At 45.3% G+C, this 26,383-nt stretch overlaps 2 protein-coding genes across 21 annotated transcripts in view; one reads left to right on the plus strand and one right to left on the minus strand.

Annotated features, from left to right (window-relative positions):
• The window catches only part of LOC114641379 (ICOS ligand-like), a 263,459-nt gene that overhangs the window by 142,491 nt on the left and 94,585 nt on the right, over positions 1–26,383 (minus strand). The window lies entirely within an intron of this gene.
• LOC114641380 (uncharacterized) overlaps positions 1–26,383 on the plus strand; it is a 261,003-nt gene that overhangs the window by 106,649 nt on the left and 127,971 nt on the right. The window contains exon 3 of one of the 9 annotated variants that reach the window (XM_051925994.1): positions 12,294–12,353. The exons of the other annotated variants lie outside the window; for them this stretch is intronic. Coding sequence (XP_051781954.1) covers positions 12,294–12,353 — 60 coding nt within the window. The remainder of the gene's footprint in view (positions 1–12,293; positions 12,354–26,383) is intronic. 9 annotated transcript variants of the gene reach the window in all.

The following is a 26,383-nucleotide window of genomic DNA, read 5'->3' on the forward strand; positions in this document are numbered from 1 at the left end:
TCAGTTAGGATTAGTCCTCTGGGTAACTCCATTAAATGAGCAGGCGCCATTGATAGGGTTATATTTATAGAGTTATTCATGTGCTAAAATGTGTTATGACAGATACAACAGCACACCTCTATTGTTAATGATGTTTATTAGTTCAGTGATAAAATACGACATGATTATACAACAAGGCAGCAGCTTTACTCCACTGTCAAATATGGAAACTGTTTGAATAAAATATTAGAGAAAGTGTGAAAAGTGTGAGAGTGCCACTTAAATAAAGGAGTTGCTAAGATGGTTAATGAAAGAAATCATTGTGATAAAAATAACACTTGCTTCTTGTCTGCCACAATTCTTTTTATTTATGAATTCTAACACTCGCGTCTAATGAGGACGTTCACTTGGTGTTATCTTCATCTACTCAGAATTAGAAAAGTGCTTTTTCATTTACACAGTCCAGGCGATAAGATAAAAATAAATAATTTAAAAGTTTAAAAAGAGGGGGAAATTTAGCCTTTTGTTAAGTCTGCTAAGAGTTTTTAATCCATCTCTAAGATCAGATAAACACACATAAGAGCATTCGCTGAGTGCTGAAATGAAGAAGAGGAAGGAGCGACGAGCGACGAACCACAGAGCTGCAGGCCTTCCATTTCACACACAGCGCCGTCCAGCATTTTAACAACAGAATGACGTCTTGTGATTCTTAGTCTTTAACTTACGTGCCCACCATGTCTCTGAGTATTAATTTATTTTTATTTTTGGAATATGTTCTTTGTACTACATGGATGTTTTTTAAGTAATGGTATTCGAGTCAGAGACAATGCCGTACAGTTAAATGTCCTGTCCTAGTAATGCGGGGGTCCCGTGTCTCAGCTCTTCACAGGACAGAGGCAGCTTGGCATTTGTTTAAAATTACAGAAGGTTTATTTAAGTTTTCAACTTGTACAAAGTGTGCACTCAAACTGCCTCTGTACTCATGAGACACAAACGATGTCCATTTTCCATTGTCATAAAAAGTGAAATTTGTGAACAGCTGGCATCCTAATGGGGTTGGTTTGAGTTTGCACTCAATACTGCCAGTGCAGAGATGAGATCCCCACTAACAGTTAACTGGGAAGGATTGACATATCTTTTCCAGACATACTGATATATCTATATATCTATATCTATATATATACAGTATATATATATATATATATATATATATATATATATATATATATATATATACAGTGGTGTGAAAAACTATTTGCCCCCTTCCTGATTTCTTATTCTTTTGCATGTTTGTCACACAAAATGTTTCTGATCATCAAACACATTTAACCATTAGTCAAATATAACACAAGTAAACACAAAATGCAGTTTGTAAATGGTGGTTTTTATTATTTAGGGAGAAAAAAAAATCCAAACCTACATGGCCCTGTGTGAAAAAGTAATTGCCCCCTGAACCTAATAACTGGTTGGGCCACCCTTAGCAGCAATAACTGCAATCAAGCGTTTGCGATAACTTGCAATGAGTCCTTTACAGCGCTCTGGAGGAATTTTGGCCCACTCATCTTTGCAAAATTGTTGTAATTCAGCTTTATTTGAGGGTTTTCTAGCATGAACCCGCCTTTTTAAGGTCATGCCATAGCATCTCAATTGGATTCAGGTCAGGACTTTGACTAGGCCACTCCAAAGTCTTCATTTTGTTTTTCTTCAGCCATTCAGAGGTGGATTTGCTGGTGTGTTTTGGGTCATTGTCCTGTTGCAGCACCCAAGATCGCTTCAGCTTGAGTTGACGAACAGATGGCCGGACATTCTCCTTCAGGATTTTTTGGTAGACAGTAGAATTCATGGTTCCATCTATCACAGCAAGCCTTCCAGGTCCTGAAGCAGCAAAACAACCCCAGACCATCACACTACCACCACCATATTTTACTGTTGGTATGATGTTCTTTTTCTGAAATGCTGTGTTCCTTTTATGCCAGAAGTAACAGGACATTTGCCTTCCAAAAAGTTAAACTTTTGACTCATCAGTCCACAAGGTATTTTCCCAAAAGTCTTGGCAATCATTGAGATGTTTCTTAGCAAAATTGAGACGAGCCCTAATGTTCTTTTTGCTTAACAGTGGTTTGTGTCTTGGAAATCTGCCATGCAGGCCGTTTTTGCCCAGTCTCTTTCTTATGGTGGAGTCGTGAACACTGACCTTAATTGAGGCAAGTGAGGCCTGCAGTTCTTTAGACGTTGTCCTGGGGTCTTTTGTGACCTCTCGGATGAGTCGTCTCTGCGCTCTTGGGGTAATTTTGGTCGGCCGGCCACTCCTGGGAAGGTTTACCACTGTTCCATGTTTTTGCCATTTGTGGATAATGGCTCTCACTGTGGTTCGCTGGAGTCCCAAAGCTTTAGAAATGGCTTTATAACCTTTACCAGACTGATAGATCTCAATTACTTCTGTTCTCATTTGTTCCTGAATTTCTTTGGATCTTGGCATGATGTCTAGCTTTTGAGGTGCTTTTGGTCTACTTCTCTGTGTCAGGCAGCTCCTATTTAAGTGATTTCTTGATTGAAACAGGTGTGGCAGTAATCAGGCCTGGGGGTGGCTACGGAAATTGAACTCAGGTGTGATACACCACAGTTAGGTTATTTTTTAACAAGGGGGGCAATTACTTTTTCACACAGGGCCATGTAGGTTTGGATTTTTTTTCTCCCTAAATAATAAACACCATCATTTAAAAACTGCATTTTGTGTTTACTTGTGTTATATTTGACTAATGGTTAAATGTGTTTGATGATCAGAAACATTTTGTGTGACAAACATGCAAAAGAATAAGAAATCAGGAAGGGGGCAAATACTTTTTCACACCACTGTATATATATATATATATATATATATATATATATATATATATATATATATATATACTGTATATATATATATATATATATATATATTGTGGTGGATTGCCGGCATTTTACTCCGGCCCTAACCCCCAGGCCGCCAGGAGGAGCCCTCCGGACAACATGATAGTGCCCCGAGTTCCAGCAGGGCATCATGGACTATGTAGTTTTTATACACAGCCCTGCTGGATACCTTGGGGGCCACCGGGAGTCGCTGTAGGGGGGCTAGTGGGCTCTTATGTGCCCTATAACCCGGGAGTGCGCCATCATCACGTGACAGGAAGGAACGACCTGCTCCTGGGCTGAAGAAAAGGACTGTTTACCCTGACCCAGAAGGAATAAGGACTTGTGGGTTTGGACAGGAACCACTTCCGGGTCAGGGGATATAAAAGGACTGTGGGAAAGCCCAGACACTGAGCTGAGCTGGGAGGTAGGAGGGCGAAGTGTCTGGGCGAGGAGGATTGATATTTGTATTGAAAGAATTGCGATTTATATGAGTGTGGAGTGGAGTGTGCTTTGTGCACCGTGTAATAACAAAATAAATAGTTGTTATACTTTCACCGGGTGTTCAGAGTGGTACCTGAGGGTTCAAGAGGTGGACAAAGCCTCTATCTGCTACACTGGCGTAGTCGGCAGGATTCTCTGGCCATCTGTTGGCAGGGGACCTGTAATTTCTTTAACTTTTGTGGTGGCAGAGAACCCTAAGAAGGTCCCTCTTGAAAACGCGGAGGTGAAAACCCCACCCGAGACAAAGAGAGCTGCAACCGTGAGCTTTAATATACAACAGACCACAATGGGGAAGAAAACAGGAAAGAAGAAGGGCAGTCCCGACTGGGTGAAGGCTATGACAGACGCCGAATTGACCTGGACTTACCTGACTGGGTGTGAGGAGGACCAAGAGCCGATAAAGGCTGAACAAGCCCGAAGGGCGCAACAGCAGGGTTGCTGTCAGCCATCGGCCGCACCGGAATCCCTAAACGGATTGGGGACACCGCTACCACGTCTAGAGGTATGTACCGGGAAAACGCCCGAAGTTTCGGGTACATTTTATTCCTGTTTTGCAGAGGCATGCCTCCAGAAAGCAGACGGTGTGTCGGATGCCTTCCTCATACCTTGGCAAGATGGCCGCGTTACCCAGAAGGCAGGCCAGGCTAGGAGTCGGCAATCTACAAGCCCATTCGAGGACAAGGACCACGTGACCTCGCGCGATGGATGCCGGGAACGATACGGTCAGTTCGGGTCCTTAGGTGAGGTCATTCGTTCCCTGACGGGTCCGGGCTCCCTGAAAAGGAAGGGGGAGGCGAGCGGTGCAGCGCCGCAATTAAATAAAGGAAAAGAGGAGCAGGATGTGACTGAACAATCTGCCGACAAAGTAAAAGAGGCAGATCACAGTCAGCCACTGGAGGCTACCCGTTCCTCTTTGGACTCCATTTCCCAGAAGCCTCCGCGAAGCCCAGCAGAGCACGTGCCAGGAGCGGACGTGCTCATTGGCTCCCAGCCGGAGGGTAAGGAAAACAAGGAAGTAACCTTGCCTCTGGCCGAAATAACTAACTATATGGTTGTGCGGGACATCGAGGAGGCGCTCGAGCCCATAATAGCTTTCTTTCAGGGAATGGAAGAGGTGAAGAAACGTGTGGAGGAGCTGGGAGCCACAGTCGAAGCGCCGCTAAAGAGACTATATGAATACCTGCGGCGATTAGGCATAGAAGCCCCAGTCTTGCGTGATGCATCGGTACAGGTAAGCCTAAACCGTACCGAATATAATAAGGGGACACAGTGCGAGCCGGCACCGCAATTGATAAGTAGCGGGTGTCAAAGCGCTGTGAATTCGACAGTTGAGCGTGGCACAATAACTGAGTGGGCGGGGGAGGGAGCGATCAAGCCGAGGCATGCGTGTGACGTGGCCTTCCGGAGCGAGTCGCCACTCCAGACCCTGACCGGTGTAATAAGGGAGTTGTCGTTGGTTACCGGAGGGGCGGGAGAAGTGCCGATCTCCCCGGTACAGCTAAACAGTGCTGTTACCCGGAGCGATGCGGTACTAATGACGCCACCTCCGAAACAACATAGAACAACGGGCGTGCAAACAGCAAAGAGGCTCTCTCTTCTCCATAGTGAGCCTCAAGCTGAGCACAAGCCCCAGAGAAAGCAGGAGATCCCCGAAATAAACCGCGGGTCTCCTGACAAGACAAAGAAAAGGGCTGAGAGCAGCAAAGCGGCCGTAAACCCCTCCTTAGCGGAGGAAAGGGCGGAGTTAACGGAATTCCCGAGATGTTTCAGGTCCCAGGGAAGAAGACAACCGGGAGGACGAATGCGTTGCTACTACTGCCATCAGCCGGGCCACGTTTGACTTAGTTGTCCTCGGAGGACAGGGGAACGGAGAGACAGACGATACACCATTCCCCCGAGGTTCTCTGAGGGATCTAGACAGCACAGCCGAAGCCCGACTGACGCGTCCTCCTGGAGGAGGACGTCCCTCGCGGGGATCGACGCTCCGCCCAGTTGTCGTCGCTAAGGGGGGGGAACTGTGATAGATTGCTGGCATTTTACTCCGGCCCTCACCCCCAGGCCGCCAGGAGGAGCCCTCCGGACAGCATGATAGTGCCCCGAGTTCCAGCAGGGCCTCATGGTCTATGTAGTTTTTATACACAGCCCTGCTGGATACCTTGGGGGCCACCGGGAGTAGCTGTAGGGGGGGCTAGTGGGCTCTTATGTGCCCTATAACCCGAAGAAAAGGACTGTTTACCCTGACCCAGAAGGAATAAGGACTTGTGGGTTTGGACAGGAACCACTTCCGGGTCAGGGGATATAAAAGGACTGTGGGAATGCCCAGACACTGAGCTGAGCTGGGAGGTAGGAGGGCGAAGTGTCTGGGCGAGGAGGATTGATATTTGTATTGAAAGAATTGCGATTTATATGAGTGTGGAGTGGAGTGTGCTTTGTGCACCGTGTAATAACAAAATAAATAGTTGTTATACTTTCACCGGGTGTTCAGAGTGGTACCTGAGGGTTCAAGAGGTGGACAAAGCCTCTATCTGCTACAATATATATATCTATTATAAAAAAAATCTTGGGAGGGAGACGAGAGAGGCGAGACATGATCTTCTCGGAAGACATTTTGACATCACGCAAGACAAGGCAGTGAGACGGGATTTTAAATGATCGACACGCAGCGCAACAAGTAGAACACACAGCTCGGCAGCAGCAGCAGCAGCAAGCCAGCAAATGATCCAACCTCAGCTCCTTTGCGTACGTTCAGCACCCCCTTCACAACGCGAGCAGCGTTATACATCTCGTGAGAAAGAGATTTAACCAGGCCCAGGGACAAAAATGAAGGACAAAGGTTAGATGACAAGGTAGAATGTCATAAAGAATTCAAAAACATTGGCACGGTACCCCTCCTTTAACCATCACCTTATCGTGGTGGAGGGGTTTGCGTGTCCCAATGATCCTAGGAGCTCTGTTGTCCGGGGCTTTATGCCCCTGGTAGGGCCACCCAAGGCAAACTGGTCCTAGGTGAGGGATGAGACAAAGAGCGGTTAAACAAACCTCCTATGAAGAAAAACAATTTTGGATGGCGTTTTCCCTTGCCCGGACGCGGGTCACCGGGGCCCCCCTCTGGAGCCAGGCCTGGAGGTGGGGCTCGATGGCGAGCGCCTGGTGGCCGGGCCTGCACCCATGGGGCTCGGCCGGGCACAGCCCGAAGAGGCAACGTGGGTCCCCCTTCCCATGGGCTCACCACCTATGGGAGGGGCCAAGGAGGTCGGGTGCAGTGTGAGTTGGGTGGTGGCCAAAGGCGGACCTTGGCAGTCTGATCCTCGGCTACAGAAGCTGGCTCTTGGGACGTGGAATGTCACCTCTCTGAAGGGGAAGGAGCCTGAGCTAGTGCGCGAAGTTGAGAGGTTCCTGCTAGATATAGTCGGGCTCACCTCGACGCACAGCTTGGACTCTGGAACCAATCTCCTTGAGAGGGGCTGGACTCTCTACCACTCTGGAGTTGCCCCCGGTGAGAGGCGCCGAGCAGGTGTGGGTATACTTATTGCCCCCCAACTTGGAGCCTGTACATTGGGGTTTACCCCGGTGGACGAGAGGGTAGCCTCCCTTCTACTTCGGGTGGGGGGACGGGTCCTAACTGTTGTTTGTGCGTATGCACCGAACAGCAGTTCGGAGTACCCACCCTTTTTGGAGTCCCTGGAGGGGGTGCTAGAGGGCATACCTTCTGGGGACTCCCTCGTTCTGCTGGGAGACTTCAATGCTCACGTGGGCAATGACAGTGAGACCTGGAAGGGCGTGATTGGGAGGAATGGCCCCCCTGATCTGAACCCGAGCGGTGTTTTGTTATTGGACTTCTGTGCTCGTCACGGATTGTCCATAACGAACACCATGTTCAAGCATAGGGGTGTTCATATGTGCTCTTGGCACCAGGACACCCTAGGCCTCAGTTCGATGATCGACTTTGTGGTCGTGTCGTCGGACTTGCGGCCACATGTCTTGGACACTCGGGTGAAGAGAGGGGCGGAGCTGTCAACTGATCACCACCTGGTGGTGAGTTGGCTTCGATGGTGGGGGAGGATGCCGGTCAGGCGTGGTAGGCCCAAACGTGTTGTGAGGGTCTGCTGGGAACGTCTGGCAGAGCCCCCTGTCAGAAGTAGCTTCAACTCCCACCTCCGGCAGAACTTCGACCACATCCCGAGGGAGGTGGGGGACATTGAGTCCGAATGGGCCATGTTCCGTGCCTCTATTGTTGAGGCAGCTGACCGGAGCTGTGGCCGTAAGGTGGTCGGTGCCTGTCGTGGCGGCAATCCCCGAACCCGCTGGTGGACACCGGCGGTGAAGGATGCCGTCAAGCTGAAGAAGGAGTCCTACAGGACCCTTTTGTCCTGTGGGACTCCGGAGGCAGCTGATAGGTACCGGCAGGCCAAGCGGAATGCGGCTTTGGTTGTTGCTGAGGCAAAAACTCGGGCGTGGGAGGAGTTTGGGGAGGCCATGGAGAATGACTTTCATATGGCTTCGAGGAGATTCTGGTCCACCATCCGGCGTCTCAGGAAGGGGAAGCAGTGCAGTGTCAACACTGTATATGGTGGGGATGGTGCGCTGCTGACCTCGACTCGGGATGTTGTGGGTCGGTGGGGGGAATACTTCGAAGACCTCCTCAATCCCATTAACATGCCTTCCAATGAGGAAGCAGAGCCTGGGGACTCAGAGGTGGGCTCCCCCATCTCTGGGACTGAGGTCACCGAGGTGGTCAAAAAACTCCTTGGTGGCAGGGCCCCGGGGGTGGATGAGATACGCCCGGAGTTCCTCAAGACTCTGGATGTTGTAGGACTGTCTTGGCTGACACGCCTCTGCAACATCGCATGGACATCAGGGACAGTGCCTCTGGATTGGCAGACCGGGGTGGTGGTCCCCCTCTTTAAGAAGGGGGATCGGAGGGTGTGTTCCAACTACAGAGGGATCACACTCCTCAGCCTCCCTGGAAAAGTCTATTCAGGGGTCCTGGAGAGGAGGGTCCGTCGGATAGTCGAACCTCGGATTCAGGAAGAACAGTGTGGTTTTCGTCCTGGTCGCGGAACAGTGGACCAGCTCTATACCCTTAGCAGGGTCCTGGAGGGTGCATGGGAGTTTGTCCAACCAGTCTACATGTGTTTTGTGGACTTAGAAAAGGCATTCGACAGTGTCCCTCGGGGAATCCTGTGGGGGGTACTCCGAGAGTATGGGGTACCGGCCCCCCTGATAAGGGCTGTTCAGTCCCTGTACGATCGGTGCCAGAGCTTGGTCCGCATTGCCGGCAGTAAGTCGAACCCGTTTCCAGTGAGAGTTGGACTCCGCCAGGGCTGCCCATTGTCACCGATTCTGTTCATAACTTTTATGGACAGAATTTCTAGGCGCAGCCAGGGTGTTGAGGGGGTCCGGTTTGGTGGGCTCAGGATTGGGTCACTGCTTTTTGCAGATGATGTTGTCCTGTTTGCTCCATCAGGCCGTGATCTTCAGCTCTCTCTGGATCGGTTCGCAGCCGAGTGTGAAGCGGCTGGGATGAGAATCAGCACCTCCAAATCCGAGACCATGGTCCTCAGCCGGAAAAGGGTGGAGTGCCCTCTCAGGGTTGGGAGCGAGATCCTGCCCCAAGTGGAGGAGTTCAAGTATCTCGGGGTCTTGTTCACGAGTGAGGGAAGAATGGAGCGTGAGATCGACAGGCGGATCGGTGCGGCATCCGCAGTAATGCGGGCGTTGCATCGGTCTGTCGTGGTGAAAAAGGAGCTGAGCCGCAAGGCGAAGCTCTCAATTTACCAGTCGATCTATGTTCCTACCCTCACCTATGGTCATGAGCTATGGGTAGTGACCGAAAGAACGAGATCGAGAATACAAGCGGCTGAAATGAGTTTCCTCCGCAGGGTGTCTGGGCTCTCCCTTAAAGATAGGGTGAGAAGCTCAGTCATCCGGGAGGGGCTCAGAGTAGAGCCGCTGCTCCTCCGCATCGAGAGGAGTCAGATGAGGTGGCTCGGGCATCTGATCAGGATGCCTCCTGGACGCCTCCCTGGTGAGGTGTTCCGGGCACGTCCAACCGGGAGGAGGCCCCGGGGAAGACCCAGGACACGCTGGAGGGACTATGTCTCTCGACTGGCCTGGGAACGCCTTGGGATTCTCCCGGAAGAGCTTGAAGAAGTGGCCGGGGAGAGGGAAGTCTGGGCATCTCTGCTCAAGCTGCTGCCCCCGTGACCCGACCTCGGATAAGCGGGAGACAATGGATGGATGGATGGATGGATGGCGCGGTACACATGCACAGCAGGTAAGAGATAATGGAGGTACAAAAATTCCAAAGTCTCAAAAAAGGATAGGAAAGATCGCATTAGCGCAAACAAAGGGAAATTATTACTCAGTGAAGTGACGGAACAGTGAAAAGAGATTGAATATATTGTTCTGATTTAAACTTTAATTTGGAGACTTGTAGATCGTCAAATTCATATTGCCAGTGAGAATTAAAAGATTCCAAAAATGTTGTTGCGGTATGAAGTACTGTGAGACTGAGACTTTTAACATGAGATTTGTTCAAGTCACACCCTACTTTCAACTATTGACAAACAAGACCACCGTCATCTAACCTCTCAGTCGTGTGAATGCTTCTGTCAGACACACTTCCTGCGCTCTCAACTCTTATAAATTTTATCAGGAAAATGATTTTATATGTTCTAGATGACACGTCAATGACAAAACGAAGAAGAAAGAGCATAGACAAACATTCGAGAAAGTCGTTTTATTTATTAGACAGAAAGAAACGATATTCACTAACAGGCAGTTATACGTTGTGTTGTCACAATGTAAGTCCAAAGACAGAATCAAAATTCAATGCGATCTTGAAGAAAAGTAAATTCTAAGTATTGTATATACAAAAGTTTTAAAGTAAAAGTGAAAATAATGCATATGTAACAATTCCCATGAAAATAACAATCTCTTTAAGTTGTATATCCAGTAAACCAAACCCGGGGGTGGGCGAGCGAAGCGAGCAGGGGGCAGTATATATATATATTGTGATGGACGGCCGGGGATATTGCCTGAACGGGACGTCCTTTTCAGGAGAAGACAGGGGGAATGGGCATACCACCAGGATTACCTCCCCCGGGACACGAGAGGGCACCACCCTTGGTTTACAGCGGGGCTATGGAATTGGAGCTTAGAAGCTCAACCCATTGGGGGTCCATGGCCACTGCCAGAAGGCACCTGAACTGCTCCAGAGTCCGGACATACAGCACTTCTGCCACACCCGGAAGTGCTGCCAGATGTTAATCAAGGAACACCTGGAGCACTTCTGGGTGCACTATAAAGGAGGCCGTCTCACTCCATTCCTGGACCAGAGTCAGGAGGATGAGGACGAAGCTTGGGAAGAGAGGAGAAGATGCAATGAAAGAGAGAGAAGGACTGAATACCGTATGGAGCACTGTGTTGTGTGCAGGACATTAGTTTAATAAAAACATGTGTGTTTTGGACATACGGTGTCTGTCTGTCTGTGCCCAGGGCCTGGCTTCTACAATATATATATATATATATATATATATATATATATATATATATATATATATATATATATATATCTCCACACCCTTTTCTTAATTGGTGATCAGTTTTTGCTGCTCATTAACTCCTTTTCCTTTCATTTTAATTGTTTTTTAAGATTTGTTCCCCTGAATTTCTTCTTCGTTCCTCTGAATTACTTCATTTTTTTCCTCAAACAGAAATGAAATGTGAAGTGAGTGAGCCAACAAAAGACCAACTAAGTCAGGCCCTCAAACTCACACCAATTTCATTCCAACCAGTTACTTAATTTGGCACTGACTCTTGTCCTCACAGGTGGCGCAGTGATAGTGCTGCTGCTTTGGAGTAAGGAGACTGTGGAAGATTTTGGGTTTGCTTCCCGGTTCCTCCCTGTGTGGATAGCGCTTTGAGTACTGAGAAAAGTACTATATAAATGTAATGAATTATTATTATTTTATTATTATTGTTGTTCATTAAAATCCTTTTTTATTTCCATGCATTGTTGCTGCTCTCATTGTGCAATAGCAGACATTTCTGAAATCGTTGATTTTCTTTTTTCTGTTCAAATGTTTTGAGAACCTGAGCAGATCAACATTCCTGAGACCTTCATCTTTCTTTATTTTCAGATATTGTATGATGGACACAGTTTGCTGGTCCTGTTTTGTCTCATTTTTTAAAATATTTATTGTTTGGCTGCTAATTAAGGACAAAGAAACAATTACAGGATCTAAGTCTTCAAGAGCAAGTCAAATAAAATTAATTCAAAAGAAGTTAATTAGCAGCAAAAACAGGTCTTTAATTAAGAAAAAGGTTAGAATGAAAACCTGCAGCCACTGCGGCCCTCCAGGACTGGAGTTTGAGACCCCTGTTATACGGTATCTGTCAAGTAATTCAAAGAGTACACGACACGTGTTTTGCTCTTATTGGGGCTCATCAGATGTGCGCACCTTTGCTTTCTCTTGTGGGGATCGAACCTCGAACAGCAGCATGTGAGGTGAATACTCTGATGCTGCTCTGCAATGGCTGCTTTGTTTACTTGACAAAGTGTAGAATGGAGTTTTATATCCATAGGTCTGAATCACAATCTGATTATCAGAATCAGGCTGCATTCCAGACCTAAGAATATATATATATAGTATGTATATTATTTCTTTGAAAACAGCTGCTAAAGTCTTGTCAGATAAAAGTATTCCAAGTGCTATTTTGACCTGTTCAGTTCTTACACTAAACACACGACTTGTCAATTCTACAAAAGCCTGAAGTTGATTAATTTTTCTGCCATATTTAATTCCTTGCCTTAATTTGAATTTATGTACACATTGAAAATTTAAAACAAATTCTTGTGAGACTTTTCTTTGTTTTCCTCTGTCTTTCTAAATGAAATTCTCTGGTTTCTTTAACAGAAAATCAAACTTCAAATTCCTCTTCCTATGAGAATGTCACCTGTGCCAGCTGGCACCAAGGTAAGTCACTGGAGTCACGTAAACTTGTCACCTTGTCACGTGCCGGCATTTTCAGAGACACACAATCATTCCTTATTGTACAGTCAGTCCATTATTTCTATGAATGTCTCCATTTTAATTTAACCTTACAGTTTTATTTTTGGCAGACAGTTTCTTTATTCAGTTTGTCTCAATGTGAATAAAATGAAAGAGCAGACGTGTGAGGACTGAAAAGGAGACACAAGCAGAGAGAGGAATGGCGTTATATGACAAACTAGCAGGGTTACCTGGTACTGTCCATGCTGGGGTACTCACTACATTAAACAACACAAAAGGGGGTCTCCGAAATATTTAAGAGAGAAAACTTCAACAATGTGGATTTGTATACCAGACACACGTAGACACACTCAGCTGGATTATTACATGGCTGAGCTACAATTGCTGACATTTAGATAGATAGATAGATAGATAGATAGATAGATAGATAGATAGATAGATAGATAGATAGATAGATAGATAGATAGATAGATAGATAGATAGATAGATAGATAGATAGATAGATAGATAGATAGATAGATAGATTGATTGATTTAATGGCTTAAGGAACCAAAGAGCTATTGTAAACGTTTCAGATATTTCTTACCCTAAACTGTCTCCATCAAGTCAGTGAACATTCAGGATCAGCCAGATTTCTCCTCCTCTGTCTCAGGACTAAGTTATGGTGTAGCTCACTGGGTCGACTCAAACAGTTCCTCAGTTATTTTACTCCTCATGCTGACAATTTTACATTTCACCCCAATGTCTATAATAAGTCAACATGTCCCCAAACAATGTGCCCCTGAGTGACGTTAAAGGTCTTTCTTGTTTATAAAAGATATGTTGCCGTCTTGAGAATATTGTCTTTCATTCTAATAAAATTTCTGATTTGTGTTTGTTTCCAAACATTATAAATTCTTGATGCCGTTCATGTGCTGATCATTTAGTGATGCTGGCTGACGTGCTTTCTGACAGTTCAGTTTGATATGTCAAGGTCAGCTCTTCAGTCTTCACCATGTTTAATTTCAAAGCCCCCAACTGACACCACAGGTGCTCATCTGCTTACTGAAGGTCTGATTCTGTAGAAGAGGCACATGAGAAGCACCAGATCTCCATGGCTGATTCATCTGTCAGGGCCGCTGTGGAGATGGACAATCTAGGAGGAGAGCGGAGCTGCTGTCCAAATCAAATCAGTCAAATCAGATGTTATTTGTCCAGGATAAATCATACAGACAGTACAAGTGTAGTGAAATGCTTAGTGTCTCAATTCCAATGGGTGTGCCTTTAACAAAATATAAAAGGAGAATAATAATAATACACAAGTTTATAAATATCAAAAATCATTAACAGAATGTCAAATATGTGACAGTAATAAATAATAACTAAATATTCTTTTTCTTCTTTCAGCTGCTCCCGTTAGTGGTTGCCACAGCAGATCATCTTCTTCCATATCTTCCTGTCTTCTCCATCTTGCTCTGTTATACCCATCACCTGCATGTCCTCTCTCACCACATCCATAAACCTTCTCTTAGACCTTCCTTTTCTCCTCTTCCCTGGCAGTTATATCCTTAGCATCCTTCTCCCAATATACCCAGCATCTCTCCTCTGCACATGTCCAAACCAACACAATGTCTCTTCTCTGACTTTGTCTCCCAACCGTCCAACTTGAGCTGACCCTCTAATGTCCTCATTTCTAATCCTGTCCATCCTCGTCACACCCAATGCAAATCTTAGAGTCTTTAACTCTGCCACCTCCAGCTCTGTCTCCTATGCCACCGTCTCCAGCCCATATACCATAGCTGGTCTCACTACTGTCCTGTAGACCTTCCCTTTCACTCTTGCTGATACCCGTCTGTCACAAATCACTCCTGACACTCTACTCCACCCATTCCACCCTGCCTGCACTCTCTTCTTCACTTCTCTTCCACAATCCCTGTTACTCTGTACTGTTGATCCCAAGTATTTAAACTCATCCACCTTTGCCAACTCTACTCCCTCATCCTCACCATTCCACTGACCTCCCTCTCATTCACACACATGTATTCTGTCTTGGTGGTCCTACTGACCTTCATTCCTCTCCTCTCTATAGCAGATCTCAACCTCTCCAGGGTCTCTTCAGCCTGCTCCCTACTCTCACTACAGATCACAATGTCATCAGCAAACATCACTGTCCACGGGGACTCCTGTCTAATCCCGTTTGTCAGCCTGTCCATCACCATTGCAAATAAGAACGGGCTCAGAGCCAATCCCTGATGTAATCCCACCTCCGTTACTCCTACCTCAGACCTCACCACTGTCACACTTCCCTTGTACATATCCTGTACAACTCTTACGTACTTCTCTGCCACTCCCGACTTCCTCATACAATACCACAGCTCCTCTCAGTCACCCTGTCATATGCTTTCTCCAGGTCCACAAAGACACAATGCAACTTCTTCTGGCCTTCTCTAAACTTCAACATCAACACCCTCGGAGCAAACATCTCATCTGTGGTGCTCTTTCTTGGCATGAAACCATCCTGCTGCTCACTAATCATCACCTCACTTCTTAACTGAGCTTCCACTACTCTTTCCCATAACTTCATACTGTGGCTCATCAATTTTATCCCCTGTAGTTACTACAGTCCTGCACATCCCCCTTATTCTTAAAAATCAGTACCAGCACACTTCTTCACACCTCAGGCATCCTTCATCTTCACCCTAACCTGCTGTACATCATTCCCAGCTCGGCCCCTCTGTAGCCCACTGGTCCTTTTCTCCCTCCTTAGTGTCCAACCTCTCATACAACTCGTCATATGCCTTTTCTTTAGCCTTCACCACCTCTCTCTTTACCTTGTGTCTTATCTCCTTGTACTCTTGTCTACTTTCTGCATCTCTCTGACTATCCCACTTCTTCTTCGCCATCCTCTTCCTCTGTATACTCTCCTGTATTTCCCCATTCCACCACCAGGTTTCCTTTTCCTCCTTCCTCTGTCCAGATGTCATGCCAAGCACCCTTCTTGTTGTCACCCTTACTACATCTGCTGTAGTTTCCCAGCTGTCTGGTGACTCTTCACTGCCACCCAGTGCCTGTCTCACCTCATTCCTAAACTCAGCATTTTCCAACTTCCAAAAAAAAAAGAAAATAATAATAATAATATTAATAATAGTAAATAAATAAATAACTTAATGTAAGAGTGTCCTTGTCCTGTAATTTCAAAAGAATAACTAAAACTCATTAACCAAAGTGACCTGCGGAGGTTTAGCACTGAGACGCTTTCTTGTGAACAGATTGATAAACTCACAAAAATCTATAACATATCTGTTTTAGTTAAAACATGGACATGATTTCTATGGACTCATTTGTTTTTATTTTAAAAGTAGTCTGTGTGGTGCTTTTATCTATCTATCTATCTATCTATCTATCTATCTATCTATCTATCTATCTATCTATCTATCTATCTATCTATCTATCTATCTATCTATCTATCTATCTATCTATCTATCTATCTATCTATCTATCTATCTATCTATCTATCTATCTATCTCTTATATAGTGCCTTTCACATGAGGCCTGTACTTCTTTTCCCACGTTCTTTGTCTTCGCTAATTGGGTGAGAACATGAAGTGCAGGATGGGCTGGTGGAGGAGGACTATGTCATTTAGTGCAGAAAGAAGCCTCTGAAACTGAGTAACAGTCAGAGATGATGGTGGGCCTGGACCCCTGATTTCAGTCACCATTATAAAGGAGTCCTGTAAATACCTGGGAGCCCAACTGGCCAAATGAATAATTCAGTTGACATGTCCATCTTATCTTGTGACCAAGAGTGTGTCACTTGACCTGCTTGAACTTGAATTGTCAAAAGAAACCAAACAGACCTGATTTTTCACATCACCCTAAACAAGTCATCTGACCAATACACAACTTAGAGCTGTTAGGTGGATCTCATTTTTATTGTCATCATCAGCGTCAGCCTCTCTTGTCAGGATGTGTTGATCCCTGTGTCTCCTCTTTTTCAGATGTGACGTTGTATAAATACTCCACCATTGCACTAGCTGTGACTTTGGGCCTCGGGGTGCTGGTTGCTTTGTATCTGAAAACCAAAGGTAAGTGGAGCCGTCAGAAAACAGCAAAAGAGCTGAGGCTGGATGAACTTTCTCAAACTGTGCAAGAGAAATGTCATCAGGCAGGAGACTTGATGTCACAAATGTCAATCAATTTATATACCAAATTACCAGCTCCATGTTAACACAGCTGATCTGTAGGCCTGAGTGATTTTAAAAAATCAGGACATGTCCTCCTTAAAATGCAAGTCACTACTACTACTTCAGAATTAAACAATAGATATCAAGTTAAAGTATATTAAAAGGAAGCACAAGGGACAAAACAAATGTTTGGGGTTCCACCCTGTATTTTATCAACAATGTCTTTTGAGATATTACATGGTGCATTAATATGCAGAGTTGTCTTAAGAGACTGTGTCCAGGATAGGACAGACTGGGAAAGGAAAGTGGCAGGCTTTATACATGGTGGGAAGGAAGAGGAGGGTCCGACAGGATACAGGTGGAAGTGAGGTCAGGAACAGGGAGTGGACTGGAGCTTGAAGTGGAACCGGATTGGGGCTTCGGTGGTCTTTCCTTCTGATGATCTGCAGACTGCAGAGCAGGGAGAAAAGACCTTAGTGCACTTTGTCAACCCCTGACTGAGCGTGTACATTTGGACAAGCCCATTGGCTGCCTCCCATGTGTGTGTGGGAACTCGCTTGGCCCCCCCTCATCCCAGACCAATCAGACTGGGTGTCCCAAACTGAGAGGTCATGAATGCAGGAAAGGGCATCAGTATTAGCCTGGAGAGGGCCCCCACAATAAATGACAGTAAAAGGTTAAGGCTGGAGGTCCATAAACCACCTTGTGACATGTGGTTTCAGCTCCTTGTTCATGGCCATCCACTGAGGAGTAGCATGGTCCATGACCAGGGTGAATTCAAGGCATAGGAGGTAATACCTCAGTTGCATTCCTGCCCATTTAATCACAAGAACCTCCTGCCCAACTGCTGCATTCATGATCTCCTGGTCTAGCAGTTTCCAGATTAGAAACATAATGGGGTGTTCAGCAACTTCGACTCTTTGGCTCAGCACGGCTCCCAGTTTGGTGTCCGAAGCGTCGGTCTAGAGGATATCCACATCCTGGAGGAGCTGGACTACCTGTGTAACCTGAATGGGCTGAAGGTACCACCTCCTGCTACCAGTAGTGACAAGGACACTAGCAAAATGTAAAACTAGAGAAGAATCAGACAGGAAGAATCAGGAGGTAGCAATAGTCTGTGGCCACCATTCTGTTATGATGGGCTGTCTTGCTGTTGCCCATCCAGTGCACCTCTTGTCACTTTTCTCATTTGCACCAAAGCAGGTGAAGTTGATTCACAGTCACTTCTGCTTCCTAACTGGACAGACTGATATCCCTGAAATGTAATTGACTTGGTGCTATAATGGGATGATTACATGTTCCCTTCATTTTTTTGAGCACTATATAAGTTGTGAACATGTGAATAATTTCAGGTAGAGTCCAAAAAATATTTGGGTGCAAATGTTAATCCTTTTAATTCTTTAATCTACTAATAAACATTCAGTGCTTGAGGGCACAAAAATGGAAACAAAATAATCAGCCTACTTGGGTAAGAGAAAAAAGGCTTTGGCTCTGAGAGCAGGCCTGTCACTGGGAGTTCTGTTCTTCCACTAAGAGACATCGACATCGACGTTGGACCTTCATAGCCCTGCGGCTGGTGTTATTTTCCCTCAAAGGCCGTCTTCTCACTGCTGCAGAGGAGGAGAAAAAGGCACAACTATCAGCAACAGCACCCCCCCTCTCCCCAATGGAGTATTGCATACCTGTGATGAGCCGAGAGGGTGTTCCTCTGATATACCTGTGTGGTAACATACTGTCTCTGTCATGGCGGTGTGTTTATTCCACCTCAAACAAGACTCAGTCCCCAGCAGAATGACAACCTGTATGCTGCCCTCTTTGTGCTTGTGATTTCTCAAAACCTAATGCTGAACTTTCATCAGCCAACTACTTGTTCTTCCACAGTGGACGTGACACTTGACCGCTGCTATTCTCCGTTTATACCCCATTCTTTCCTATGCCGAGATATAAACACAAATTAAAGCAGGAAGCTCCAGTCATGCATTGTAGATACCAATTACAGTTGAGTATGCTAAAGGCGCTATATACATAAAATATATTATTATTATTATTATGGCGGTGGCGGCAGCATGGTGACGCAGTGGGTTGCTTCCCAGGTCCTCCCTGCGTGGTGTTTGCATGTTCTCCCTGTGTCTGCGTGGGTTTCCTCCCACAGTCCAAAGACATGCAAGTTAGGTGGATTGGTGATCCTACATTGTCCCTAGTGCGTGTGCTTGGTGTGTGTGTGTGTGTGCCCTGAGGTGGGTTGACACCCTGCCCAGGATTTGTTCCTGCCTTGCGCCCCATGTTGGCTGGGATTGGCTACAGCAGACCCCCGTGACCCTGTGTTAGGATATAGCGGGTTGGATGATGGACGGATGGATTATTATTATTATTACCAATCAGATGCCATTCTCCAGGATGTGCTGAGTGTTGCTGACTGGGATTCATTCACACGCCTCTCTGATGAAGACATCAAAGTGTTTCCAGAAGCTCTGTGATTGGATTCCTCGTAAATGAAACTGCACCAAAAGTCATCATCAGGCCTCACCAAAGTCAGACACCTTGGGTGGATAAAGCGCCAAGCATTTACAGAACATGGACTTGAATATTTTGGGAACAGCTGTTCAGACAGAAGCTTCTCAGAAAATGATTTTGCCGCCATTAGAGGTTCTTTTATGAGTTAATAAGCGAGCTATCACATCTTAACTGAACGTACGCATTACGCTTCTGTATGTGTTGTAAATATAAATATAAATATCATATGAAATGTGTCTGAACAATAAGAGGAAGTGCCGTAGACAAGTCCTGTGTGAGCTGAACGTGTGAAGAAGCCAGCGGTCTGGGTGTGGAGATAAGAACTGACCGCTCTGGGAAGAGGAAGGACTGGTTAGAGCCATGTGTGCCCACACACACACACACACACACACGCACACACACACACACACACACACACACACACACACACACGCACACACACACACACAAGGACTACAAACCGTGACATTAATGAATCAGCTCCAGTGCTATAAGTATAAAGAGGTTTTCTGAGAGTTTCTTCCCACCATGACACTACGCACATTCTCCATTTTGCCAAGATGTCGTGTTTCATGACTCCAGTCTGTCCTCACAAGGCCACATGTGAATTATGTGAACTCGGCCCTTATTTCTGTGACTTTACTCAATTACTGACCCAATGTCTGTTTTAATTTGCACATTAGAGTCATTTAACATATCACAGCATTCTCAGACCTTTCTAATCTGAGGTGGTGTTGGCTCAGAGACCTACACGTGAAGTGGGCGTCAGTCAATGCCAGCTCTAAATGATGTCACCTGTGTATTTTCAGCATGTTTAATGATAACTGGATTATGTTAGGAGGTTTTGTTCTCTTTATCTATACATTCATTCACATAAACCACAACAGCTCTTATTTCTTGATTATTCAATGAAGTGAAAAGTGAAAATGTTTTTCTTCCTTCTTTCTTCTCCATTTGATTCTGCTAACACGTTATAATAAGCACCATAAATAAGTAAATGGCCGTGGCACATTCACACCTGGACAGACAATCATGAGGTGTTGACGGTGCAGCACTTGGCACGGCTGTAATGTTTGATTTATGAGTGGCCATCCCTCCTGCAATGGCTACATCAAAGGTGGCTGCTGCTGCTGCTGCCCAGGTTTGCCCCCTTGATTGTTTTTCGCCACGCTGTCTTCTCTGCTGCAGCTTTCATGTAGGATGTTCTTTCTGAGACTCCTGTCTCCAGTGAAAGAGGTGACTGGCACATTCCTCCCTACTGTTGACATCAATGTGCCATAAACTTCATGTCATGCTTCCAGATGCCCTTTAAGAAGAGGTGGGGGTGACCTTGTGCCCTGATGCCAGCAGATCAGCCCACCATATAAGATATCCTTGGGTGGACATTTCCAATCTAGTGAAGCTGGTGCTGCATTAGCAGGGTGTGAAGATGTAGGGTCTTGTCACGTGTAAGGACTGTCTGCTTTAAGTACGGGTTGCTTTGTGAAGGACAGATTATACTCCTTATTGATCCACCATATGTTTACCAGGTTGGGTCATAAGGCAGCTGGAACCTCTCCCAGCAAGCAATGGTGGCAGGCAGTAACATCCCACAGACATGGCACCATTTCATCAGAGGGTGAACACACACACTCATCAATTTCAAATCACCACTTCACCTCACCTGCATGTCTTTGGACTGTGGGAGGAAAGCAATAGGAAACCCTCGCAGACCCACCTGCAAACTTCATGCAGGGGGTACCTGAGGTGTGACCCCCAGACTCCTCACTCAATCAGGTAAACCCTTAAACTCCACCCGTGCCAAGCAGTTTTGTTGTATGGTTTGTAAGCTTTGGGCCTTCAGAATGCAGAAAGAGGAGTTGTGGATCAGAACAGAAATTCTTAGGCTGAGATAGATGCTGGTGGTCTCCATAAGAGAAAAAAAAGGAAAATAAGGGAACTGACAAAATGACAAGGGTCCGGTGTTCTTCGAGAAAGTCAAGCAAAGTAGAATGAAGTGTTTGGGCACATTGGGCACAGCAGGATGGACAGTTCAGATGGATAAAAAGAGATGACCACCAGGAAGGCAGAGGCTTAGGTTCACAAGCTTGGTGACATGAGACTTGAGGTCTGTGGGCAGACAGGAATGAATGAGGAGGGACCCCAACCTGAGAAGATTCAAGTAAAAGTTGACACCTCAGAAACGTACACCAATGTGATCGATGACTCGATTACATTTTCATGGCTGCCAGCATCCCAGTCAGTACAATATTGTCATCGTCACCCACCATGGGAAGGTCTTCTGCTGTTCACACTTATGTCACTTCAAGTGGTTTCAACTTTAATAATAACATTCTGAGATTCTATAAGTCAAAGTCAAAAGTCAAGTCAAAGTGAACTTTATTGTCATCTCAGCCATATACAAGTATACAGATAGACGAATTGCGAAGCTCAGGGTCCACAGTGTGACAACATGACATGTAAATAATAAATTAAAAATAGAATTAAACATTTAAATTTAAAATTAAAACACAAACAAGACAAGACATTGCGCAAAGACAAGACAAAGAAGTAGCAGCAATATTGATGTGTAAGATATGTAATATAATAAATAAATAATAGATAATACAGAAATGATCAGTGTATGATAATAGTTGTTTAGGACGTGTGTAAACAATGACAGGTGAGAATGTTTCATAGCAGAAGGATATCAAGAGTGTCCAAATACTTAGAGGTCAGTAGGAGATTTTCAGTTCTTCTCTCCCCGCACACTCGTCTTCACAGGACAGTGACTCACATGTATAAAAGTTCTGTTTTTAGAGGTGGTTGAGACCGTGTGGAAGGGCAGGGGGCAGCCTGGTGTTAAGGAGTCTAACAGCTTGGGGGTAAAAACTCTCCTGCAGCCTGGCAGATCTGGCTTTGATGCTGCAGTATCTTCTCTTGGATGGCAGAAGTGTGACAAGTCCATGTGAGGGGTGTGAGGGGTCCTGCACAGGTCTTGTGGACACTGCGTTTATAATATATGTCCTGTAGTGAAGGGAGAGGCACCCTGATAATGTTCTCTGCTGTCTTCACTATCCTTTACATAAAGAAATTACTGGGAACGTCAGCTCATCCTTACGGACAGACAGACGGTGTGATTCGTGTTCAAACCAAGCAGAGGGCAAAGGAAACAGAAGTAAAAGCTACTTGTCCTTCTTGTCATTCCTTAACTTTATTTTGTGTTATTTCTTTGCAGATCTCATTTTCTCCCCAGTCCAAAAGGACCAGCAGGTAAATGGACTTTAAATTGTCTCCCTCCCTACTTTAGCTGTGACTTGTCTCCCCACATGCATGCCAGCCTGATGTTAGATGGCGTCAGTCAAAAGTAACACTTGGCCCTTTAAACGTGTCACCTCAGTCTTCATGTACTGTAAAGATGGTGACTGATGGAGATGAATGAGCCGAGGGTCTCCTGTCTAGTTTACCCTGAACGTGAAATGACAACCTGAACACTGAAGTAATCTCCTCTAAAGACTCTCCATTTTTAAAGTGGTTTGCTTGTTTCTGCTAATCAGCATGTCTTTCATTTTGATTTCTATTCATATTTCATACATATGTCCATCCATTTTGTAAGATCACATATATGCCAGGGTCAGTGGGCACCAGACAGGACCAGCCCTGGACAGAACGCCCGTCTATTGGAGGGCAGAGCACTACATTTGTGTGGGAGAACACGCAAAACTAACACACATGGTGACTGAACTGAGATTTGAACCCCTGACTCTCAGAGAGGGGAGGCACCCACAATACCCGCTCTGACCCCTGCTTTACATTTTTCTGCCTGCTGTGATTCCCCTGAGGGTGCTGCAGCTGCCCAAACTCCCGACACAAAAGCTCGGGCACAAGTTCACTATGTACACTGGGTTTAATCGTGTGTAATCTTTTACAAGTAAGTGTTTCCCATACCACAACCACACTCTGTTTCTCCACTCTTGGTGTCTTTGTCACCCCTCCTCTGCTCCTCTCAGCAAACTTCGTCTTCCTCCTCCCGGCTCTGGCTTCTTGTGTTGAGGTGGGCAACATCTTTTATGAAATACCTGGGAGCATTTCTGGTGTCTTGGAAGCATTTCTGAGTGGAGGTTGGAGCCCAACCAAGTAGGGCTCGCTAGTCCCCTCAGTGCCCCCTGGCAGCACCTGCAGAACCCAACAGGACTGTGCTAAAGAATTACAGTTTCCAATCTGCCCTACTGGAATCCATAGTGGTGCCATAACCCAGGGGGGCTACCATCTAGTGTGCTGGGTAAGACAATGTCCAGAACAAACTGCCCACCCCCATCCTTCCACTATACTGGAGTCTTAGCTGAGTACGACTCTGGCTGGGGTGCCAGTGCCAGCGTGACGCCTCACACACCATTTTATTCATTTCACAGTCACAGAGTTGCCCGATTCTTTCCTAGCAGACCCTGAATGAGATGCGACTCCATCACAGAATGAAGAGACACGATTTGCAGACCCCAGTTATTGATACTGGAGGACACACTGGCAGTAACTGGGGAGGTTAAACCCAGGACCCTGTGCTACCATGCTTCTCACCTCACACTGACGGAACTCACTATAATTTACAATGACTGTCTAGAGTAACAGAAGAGTAATAATAAATGATTTACAAAGAAATGAAGATTGTGCAGCAGCAGACATTTTAATATTTCTGTCTTTTTTTCAGACTCAAGAGAATGACACACAATATGCAGCTTTAGATTTTAAAACAAAGCAAAAGAATAAAAAAAGAAAGAATAAAATAATGACAGCAACCAACTTTGAAACAGAATATGTGGACATCGTTCAACGGGGCACCAGAGCTGTGTGAAGAGAAGGCCGGGCGAGGCGTTGGCATTTTGTTCAGAGTTTGTGAGGAACTTGACAAAGTTTTTTTATTTCTGTTATCTCTGTAATATTAAAATTGAATATGAAATAAAATGGAATATAAAGTATATATATGTATAATACAAGAATACGCCGCACTGAGGGCAGAGTGTGAGCGTGTCGATTGGCTCTTTTCATTTAGCCCTGAATTACAAGATGGCTGCGTAGATTGTGTTTTAGTCGATGATCTCAGCTGACTCACCAGCTCTCCGCTTACGTTTTGTCAGTCGTGTCTCTTTGTCTTTGTCCTTTTCACCATTTTGGTCATTTAGGCTCTCAGGTGTTGCCCTGACTGAGTCAGCAGTTACCTGAGAGGTCTCTTAAAGACTCCCATGAGGCCACAGCTCCTTACGCAGTGCGGACTTTCAACTTCACTTTATACTTTCCTTCCTCTAAGGTTATGTGCTCTTCTGACCATTTAGTTCTGACTGTTAGCTTTAGATATTTGGTTTGTCAGTTTAGGATCTGCTGTTGTTTGTTTAATTTAGTTGTGTTATGATTTGTTCACTCTCAGGTTTCATCATGTTGGTCCTCTTCTTGTCTTCAGGCAGAAAAAGGAGATGCTTCTTTAATAAATGATTTCTTAAACTGTAATTGTCATTTCTCTGAAGATTTGAATTTTGTCAGTTTGGAATTCTAAATTAAATCATTTAAATATCAAACACTTTGAAGGTTTTGGCCTTCCTCCCATAGTGTTACAGTTTTTCTCAGTTGCTTTGGTGCATTTCTCACAACAGAATTGCAGTTCTCAAAACTGCTCGTTCAATTCCCACAACCTTTAGTCAGTTGTGCACATCATAACAGCAATTTCTGGGTGTTTTCGTTATTTTGCAATTGCTTTAGTCCACTCAGGCAGATGCTTATGTGCAATTCTCAGCTATATCATACATCAGCGGTTGCTTATGTCGTGACGATCAAAATGCATTGTGTAGCCCTCTTTTGCATAGTCTTACACTCCAGACAAACTTGTCATTTTTTCATTGTGTAAGTCATTGCAGTCAAAAGTGTTCAACAAGATATCATTGGCTGTCACGTGTATTTTATACGTTTCTACAAAACTTTTTTTGGTTTGTATTCACAATACTAATGATTCCTGCACCACCTTACTTTAAATTGCTCTCAGGTGACACATTATTCGGGGCAGGTGTGAGATCTTAGATCAATCAAGCAACTAATCACTGAGCAGTCCCCTAACATTGCTCCTGAACCTGCAGCTGGCAAGCATATAAAGACAAGGCACAATGCAGCGTGGAAGCACATCAAGGAAGGACAACCTGAAAATGGAAGAACAGCAAGAAAATGAACAGGGCCAACAGCCCAGACCAAGAAGAGTAGGGGTGTGTGGTGTAAGGAGACAAAACAGAAGAGGTAGAAGAGGTTCAACACATAGGCCAGTTTCTGATGAAATAAGGGCCGCAATTGTGGACCATGTTATAAATTATGGCCTTTCAATGGCTGAAGCAGGTCAAAGGGTGCAGCCAAATTTGGGGAGTGTGGTGTTATGGGTCCACAGCTCTTCCAGCAAAGGCCAGTTTGTTTTTAAATAAATAATCGCCATGCTCGCGGCTTAGCGAGGGGGCATGGTGGCTGTAGTGAGCCGCAGGGCGATCTGCGGTGTGGGCGTTTCTCACCTAAGTGCACAATTGAGGGACTGCCTACATCCGTGATTGTTCCTGTGGCTAATGCGCTGCCGCTGCCATGTCCTCTCTGCATATATAGAGAAGACCTGGCTTGTCATTTGTTTTTAAAGACTGCTTCCTGTTGAACGTTTTAACCTCGTTTTAAAGGATTGGTTGTTTTTCTATTTATTGGTTTTAACCTCCACTTCACAGCTGTTTTTATGGATTATTTATTTAAAGAAGATGATTTGAATCACTGCACTATTTATTTGAACACTGGTTCTTTTTGTTGTTGTTTTTAAATAAAAGCACTTTTGCACCTTTATTGCATCATCCCCTTGCTCATTGTTATTGCCTCACTGTCTAGCTCATCGGTGACATTACCGATGGTGTTGGATTCACGGGCTCCCTAACAGAAGATGGGAGCATAGAGCCGAACCCGCTTCGTCACAGGGAGAACAACCTCAATTGTTCAGACATTTCACAGAGAGAACAGGTGTGTAAATCAACGATTTTACTCTGTATTTGTGTGTATTACTTTATAATGTTACAGTATGTCATATATTTACAATAGTCCACACTAGACAATATGTATGTTACTGTTGTCCATTCAGTGTTGTATTTTTACTGTGACACATAGGACTTCAAGACTTCCTGGAGGAGGTGGCAGGGGGCCTATTTGCACTCCTTGACAGGAAGAGGCTATTTGTGCTATGGGCATAGCAAATAATGTCATAAGACAAGGAAATACAAACTGCCATTATTGCTGACAACGATGAGTTTGAGAATGTCCAGTCTGTCAGCATCTCAACTA

This window comes from Erpetoichthys calabaricus, chromosome 4 (assembly GCF_900747795.2).
Source record: "Erpetoichthys calabaricus chromosome 4, fErpCal1.3, whole genome shotgun sequence".
NCBI lineage: Eukaryota > Metazoa > Chordata > Cladistia > Polypteriformes > Polypteridae > Erpetoichthys > Erpetoichthys calabaricus.